This window comes from Cicer arietinum, chromosome 6 (assembly GCF_000331145.2).
Source record: "Cicer arietinum cultivar CDC Frontier isolate Library 1 chromosome 6, Cicar.CDCFrontier_v2.0, whole genome shotgun sequence".
In the NCBI taxonomy this organism is placed as follows: domain Eukaryota; kingdom Viridiplantae; phylum Streptophyta; class Magnoliopsida; order Fabales; family Fabaceae; genus Cicer; species Cicer arietinum.
The window spans coordinates 48,104,340-48,111,252 of NC_021165.2; the positions used below are offsets into that span (position 1 = coordinate 48,104,340).

The 6,913-nt window shown below is 33.9% G+C and overlaps 1 protein-coding gene across 6 annotated transcripts; it reads right to left on the reverse strand.

The window, feature by feature from the left end:
• Positions 1–204: 204 nt before the first annotated feature.
• On the reverse strand, positions 205–6,178 carry LOC101504528 (splicing factor U2af large subunit A-like). 6 transcript variants are annotated; one of them, XM_012717425.3, is made up of 16 exons: positions 5,842–6,178; positions 4,881–5,122; positions 4,630–4,737; positions 4,294–4,364; positions 4,185–4,225; positions 3,848–3,991; positions 3,701–3,705; positions 3,587–3,647; positions 3,446–3,499; positions 3,286–3,345; positions 2,639–2,699; positions 2,423–2,535; positions 1,889–2,335; positions 1,614–1,749; positions 1,293–1,360; positions 205–594 (listed from the first exon to the last, which is right to left on the reverse strand). In XM_012717425.3, the coding sequence occupies exons 1-16, from the start codon at positions 6,001–6,003 to the stop codon at positions 457–459; spliced, it is 1,911 nt and encodes a 636-aa protein (XP_012572879.1). In that variant the 5' UTR covers positions 6,004–6,178; the 3' UTR covers positions 205–456. The 6 variants fall into 6 exon arrangements, with proteins under 6 accessions (XP_012572879.1, XP_073226120.1, XP_004506427.1 ...); XM_073370019.1 differs by lacking the exons at positions 3,701–3,705; positions 3,848–3,991; positions 4,185–4,225 and having other exon boundaries at positions 3,587–3,657; positions 4,630–4,749; positions 5,842–6,170; XM_004506370.4 differs by lacking the exons at positions 3,701–3,705; positions 3,848–3,991; positions 4,185–4,225 and having other exon boundaries at positions 3,587–3,657; positions 5,842–6,161.
• Between the last annotated feature and the right edge of the window lie 735 nt (positions 6,179–6,913).

Below are 6,913 nucleotides of genomic sequence, written 5' to 3' on the forward strand. Positions count from 1 at the left end.
GCATAGACAAGATATTTTTTGTTCATTTCAATAATTAATACCTTAAAAATAAGTGCTCATAACCAAAGCACACTAAACCAAACTGTAACATAAATACTAAAAGAGTTTTGTTTGATTGGCTTTATGAAAACCCACATTAACATTTAGTTTAATTGGATGCTAACTTACATGCGGACAAGTTTTGATTTTATTGGCGCATTAATATACTTCAAAGAATTCTTCAATCAAGAATCTCAAATATATCCAGATATCAGATAGAACACAAGATATCACAAATTACAATTTATCAATATCCTTTATCAACCAAGTGCACACATGAAAAAGATTTAATTTAACAAAACAGCAAATGTTTGTTTCGACGCTCTCAACTCAGCATACAACAAATAGTAAAAAGAAAAGTATTTAAAAATCCTCACAACATACATAAAAACTTGAGACATAACCCAAGCACGGAAATTAGCCTTCATAATCTCCCTGAGCAAATTTGTTCTCTGGATAGAAAACAGCTATTACTTCATTTCCACCAAATTTTCTCCCATTCAATCCAGTACGAGCTTTTGTAGCACCCTCAATATCCACATATTCTAAAAACACCTGCAAATGCCAAAAATAGAAAAGTTGCCGCCCTTTGTTGACCCACAATATTATATTAGAACTGCTCTAGAACTCTGACAACACACTCACTCTTAATGGTTGAAATTCATAAGATCACCGCTAAATTTATGAGACCCACATAGTTTAGTGTGATCTATTTAAATTTTAGCCAATAGAATAGAAGGGAATATGTTGAAAAAATGTGTTAAAGAGTATTGTGTCAATGTGTCAACACTCCTTTTACCCAGATGTTTTCAAGTCCCAAACGAAACCAAAAAGCATATTTTTTTAAGTAAAAAAAGTGTATACTTTCAAGTACCCAACACATTTTAATGTACTTATTGAATTCATTACTCTGCATTCTCCAGCTTACCCCAGGGAGGGAGCTTTGAAATTTCTAAAGAAAATTTAGAGCTATAAAAACATGCAGTTTAGGCTCTCTAATGGCACTCCAAATATTTGCATTATACATCAATAAGTTCTAAGATGCCTACCCCGATATACTTTAAAAATTGCAATCGTTTCTATATAATTACATCTAATTATCACTAGCATAAAAACGCCATGAACCCTTTGTTTCTATAATAATAACAATAGAAATCATCATCATCGTGAAGAAAACAAGAATGATAACTGGAAAAACAAAGAGACGTAACACGCCAACAAAATTTCAAAAAGAATAGATCCAAAGTACAGACCTTTCCAACTCCACCAGATAGATCCCCATCTGGTTGTGGACGAGGAATCACAACATTTACCAAAGTACCTGCACATATTGTGAAAGTAAAAAAATGTACCATGTAAATAAACTTTCAAAGCATGCAACGAAACAGGTACATGTGCATAAAGATGGAAAGTTTTGGAGGCTATGGATGTAAGTTAGTCCTGATTCTTTATAGCAGAATGTGGTAATACAAATGGCTGTGAAACAATTAAATAAATAAATACAGCAGTTAATACACATGCATTGCAGGTTTCATAGAGGACCAGAAAACCAGCTTTAAAAAATCAGTAATTACCAAATTTGGAGCATTCCTGTCTCATGTCATCAATAATCTCGTCAAAGTCCTCATCTTCTTTGAGCTCATCGGGAGAAACTGCATTAGTTAAACATACGACCTTTGTAGCCACCAATGCTGGTTGAAATATAAGTTTCTACAAAATTACAAGTATGAAGTAAATAGATCAGTGGATATATTAGTTTCTGCAAATATTGAAAGAACACAATAATTATAATTTTAAATGGGAACCACAATAGTGGCTATAGGAAAAATTATGAGACAAAATCTCATACCTGCAGAGCAATTTGCTGTTGTGCATGCATTAAAATGCTCTCTTGTTCAGGTTTAGGCTGGGTTGTACCTTGATTAGCTCGTCTAACAGTAAGAGTCTTATCACCCATCTTAATTCCATTCAGAGCCGCACAGGCAATATCTGTAACTGCAAGATCTTGGTAAACACAGAATGCATAACCCTTTGAGTTTCCTGTTTCTCTATCTTTCACTAGATCAAAACCCCGAAGAGGACCAAAAGTCTCTAAAAGCTCCCTGATCTGAGTTTCTGTAAAGTAATAGGGAAGTCCACCTACAAAAATACGATCAGGACCTTCAAGTCCACCAGCTGACCCAGGAGTTAATCCAACAGCACCAAGGTTCAGGTTTGGGTTAGGTTGGCTTGGGCCTAGAGTAGCGGCTAGAGAAGGGTTATAATCAGTAGGTCTCCTGACTTTGACAGGTGCCCCCTAAAGTTATAATTGAAATTAAATCAAATTCATTCAGATCAGCAACCATTCATTTACTTCAAAAACTGAGAAAAATCCCACACCCACCTCAAAAATAATCCCATCCAAAGCCATTGCATTGCTAGCTTCCTCAACGGACCTCATCTCAACAAAGGCAAATTTTTTGTCATGGTTAATGTAAACATTGACCACGGCATCACCTTCATACACACAAAGCATTAAATTAATCCCTGGTTCCCAGCAATGAACAATCAATCTAAAATCTCAACAAGCAGAAGTAAACCATATTTGAAGATTAGGTACCTGGACCAGCAGTGTTTCCTCCAATCTTAGCCATGACTTGACTGAAGAAAATAGCAACAGACTGCAGTATAACATGAAAAATAAATCATTAGAAACGTTAAAATGGCAAAATAATCATGAACAAAACCAGCTTTAAAAATGTACGGGCTTGTCTTCCCTTGTCTGTATGTCAATAATGACATGTTAAAACTGGTCTCAGAGCTCATAAGAAAATCAAAAGCTTCACAATTAAATAATTGAATAGAGTAAAAGATAAGACTCTAGATGGCCATTTGATGATAAAACACGAAAAAATATTTTGGCAAGAAGGCAGTAGCAGACTGCCAAACCCACTCATTCTCATTCTGAGGTTAAAGTAACATAGGAAGCACATGACAACAAATTCTAAATATTTATATGATGTAACAAGAAAAACTATTTGACAAGGCAGCCTAGCTAATAGCCATTCAGAGGTTAAAAGGGATGTACTCCAAGCAATCCTATAAAATAATATTTGATCATTGAAAACAATAACCAATTCTACAAAACCTATTTCACGTAGTAGTTACAATTAACAAAAACCAGCAGCAAGGAAATGAATGTCAAACATAGTTCATGAGGCCAATAGTAAAAACTGATAGTAGAGAAGGCCTGTTAAAGCTCAGTACCTGCTCGTTCGCTGTAGGAGGGAGACCTCCAACATACACCCTCCTAGCATGTCGAGTAGCCTGTATAAATTTGATACATCGAGGAAGTGCCTAAATTAGAACCAAGAATGCTAAAAGAAAAGGGAAAAAATCAGAATATCACTGAAAAATCTTCCTCTACCTGTTGTGTCATAGCCTGAATTGGCATCATAGGGAGAGCACTGAACGGTTGCATCTTGAGAAGGACAGGAACAGGAAGACAAAGATTAATATAAGCCAAACCATACAAAACCAGGGTAGGAACAAAAAGAGAGAGATATACCTGACTAGTAGCCATTGGAAACATGTTTTGCAACACTCCAGGAATTGTAGGATTTGACGCACTAATTTGACCTGCAAATATAAGACATATTACACCTCAGAACAAATTCATTACTTGATCTTTTGAAAAACTATTGATTGATTAAGTATCAAATGACTCCTCTTACTCCATTTTCCATTGGTTTAAGCGGAATTTCACCTTGTTAATATATCAATAAGATTAAAGGAACATTTAAACAAGTTTTGGAGATAATATCTGTACGTCTACCAAAGTAGATATAGTTTCCAGTTGAAGACGAACAAGACCCACCAAAAACCGGTGCACTGATTCTTCCTTGGACATAAAAGCTACAGATGTCGGCTCACGCCCATTGTCAGCACAGTGGGGCAAGTAGCCCAACATTGCCTTCTTAGAGCATAAGACAAGACATAGAAACAAAACAAACAAACACCAAACAGAAGACAAAAAACCAAAGCATCTTTTAGTTCCAGGATTATATCAACAAGTAAAAGTAAACAAAAAGAAGACTAAATTGCACACCATTGGAGACCAGTCATCAAAGAGCTACATGATCGGATAGTAACTTAATACAGCTTACCCAGATAACAGCATGCAATTTGATATGAACTTTTTCCCATACTACGACCAACAAAAAAGAAAGCAGTTAAGATTAACAAAGTTTGTAGAAAACCCAAGCGCAAATATACCTGTAACAGCAGCAGCACCAGCTAACATTGCAGAAGGAGGGGGAGCCAAATCAAAACCACTAACCCTTTTGCTGTAAGTAAATAATGTTAGCATTCAAAAATAAATGCTACCTCACACCAAGAAATATTTTACCATGTAGTTAGACTGTTGGAATATTGAACTATAAAAATTTATTAAAAATAACTACAATAATAATATTGAACCTTACACATCCAACAGATGTTTTTAAGAAACAGAATTTGATAATTTTCTGAATAGGTGTCACAAGCATGCATACTTGCCTATGTGAGGGTATGTCCATAAACTTAAATGTTAAGTATGTTTACACAATTTACCTCTTCGAGCGAGACCTTGACCTTGTTCCATGCTCAGATCTATCCTTAGACGGTGAAATAGATCGAGACCTACGCTTATGCCTTTCCTCTCTATCATAATCCCTTCTTCTGTAATATAAACTAGTTTTTAAGCAAAACTGAAAATGAATAAAACAACAACAATTCCAAAAGAAACAAAAATTGTTAAAAAAACATGATTGAGCAAGATAAGTTAGGCATCAAAATTGCAAAATCATATATGGGATTATAACCTGTCATGATCACGATCACGACTTCTGTGAGAATCACCATCCTCCCTATCCCTACCCTTTTCTCTATCCTTTCTGTCGCGATGTCGATGGTCTCTGTGGTGACTATCCCTTTCCTTTTCTCCATCACCACGATCTCTCTCTCTGTCTCTATCTCTGTGCCTCTCCTTTTCTCTTTTCCTCTCTTTCTCCCGTTCCTTTTCTCTGCTTCTCGAAGATTCTCTATCATGATCACGAGATTCGTGCTGCCAAAACACAAAATCAAGTAACATAAGTTATAACTTATGCATAACAGTTCAATTCCACTATCAATTACTCAAAGCAAAAAACGGGGGAAAAATCATCTCTCTATAAAGGCTCTAATTTCTAACATTTAATGCATTTAAGCCTAATTGTTAATCAACAAGAAAACAACCAATTGTTAACTAACCCTAATGACTAATTTCAAAGGTGAAATGCATTTAACCCTAATTGCTACTTAACCAGAAAACACAACAACTGTTAACTAACCCTCCCCTCTAAGAGGGATTTTGGCTCCCTCCCCTCCTAAAACACAAAAAGTTAAAAAATACTACCTCACCTCCCCTCCATCTACTTCCAACCAAAGACACCCTAATTGATTAATTTCAAACGCGAAATGGATTTAACCCTAATAGTTAACTTTTAAAAAAAGACAAACCAAGCATTAACTAAACCTACTGGTTAATTTCAAAATTAAACGAATTTAACCCTAATTGTTAATTTCATGCCGCCAAAACACAAACCAATAACATAAGCAACGTGTAAGAGAATAAAGTGAGTCAGTTCCAGTTCAACAATAAACTAATCAAAGCGAAACGTGAAATCAATTAACCCTAATTGTTAAGTAACAACATAATGACTAGAACGAAGCATAAAAATGAATGAATGAAATCAAATTACGTAGGATATATGAGAGAGTAGAAATTGAAAAGAAAAAACGTACGCGAGATTTAGAAGCGGCGTGATCGAGAGGTTGAGGAGAAGAAGCAGAAGAAGGAAAGGGAAGAGTGAGAGGATCCTCTCCTTCTCCTTCTCCTCCTCCTCCTACTCCTACATCTCCACCTCCGTTCCCTTCGTATCTCTCCTCTCTTTCGTACTCAGCCATCAACTCCGTTCTCTTTCTGATCTAAACCCTAGACCACTTTGTTTCACTTCACTTCACTTCACTTCACTTCTTCCGCTCTTCTTTCTGTACGGTACTACTATCACACAACCCACTTTTGCCTCCCTAGCTGCAATTCTTTTTCTTTTAATTAATGTGCTGCTATTTATTTAATTATTTTTTGTTTATTCAAATCAATGGTATCTATACTTTTTTTGTTTCAAAAATATTTTTAAGTGTATGAAATGCTACTTAATTGTTTATATTGAAACTAAGAAAGAAAAGAATCATAAGAAATATTTTCAAAAAATGAAAGATCCATATTCCAAGTTCCAACCTATTTTAAGGAAGAAAATTCATGAAAGATATTTTTGCAAATTATATCCTTATCTACGAATTTCATGAAGACCATAAAATCGTATATGATATATTTTATATATTTATAATAAAATGGTTATCTACACTATAAAAGAAATTTCAATGACAATAATCAAATAATTTTTGAATTGTTTTTATTTATAGTGACATAATTTTTTAGAAAGATTTTAAAAATGTCAATTTTGAAAAACTAATTGTAATAATTATCTTAATCTAAATGTCATAACTTTTGTATGTATATCATAAAATTGTATCAACAATAAATACAAATTTGTATCAATTTTATCTATTTAATAACGATATGTTAACAAAAAAAATTTAATTTAGACAAATAAAATCATAATTACGAAAAGTTATAACATACAAATAAATTCAATTTGGCGAACAAAGTCATAATTAAGAAAATTAATTTGGTATATAGTAATAATTATTATGCGATAATCAAATTAATTTAGCGTATAGTTTCCATTTATATTGACAATTTTAAAAATTAATTGTAATAATATATTAAAATCGTATTTGTAATAATTGCCTT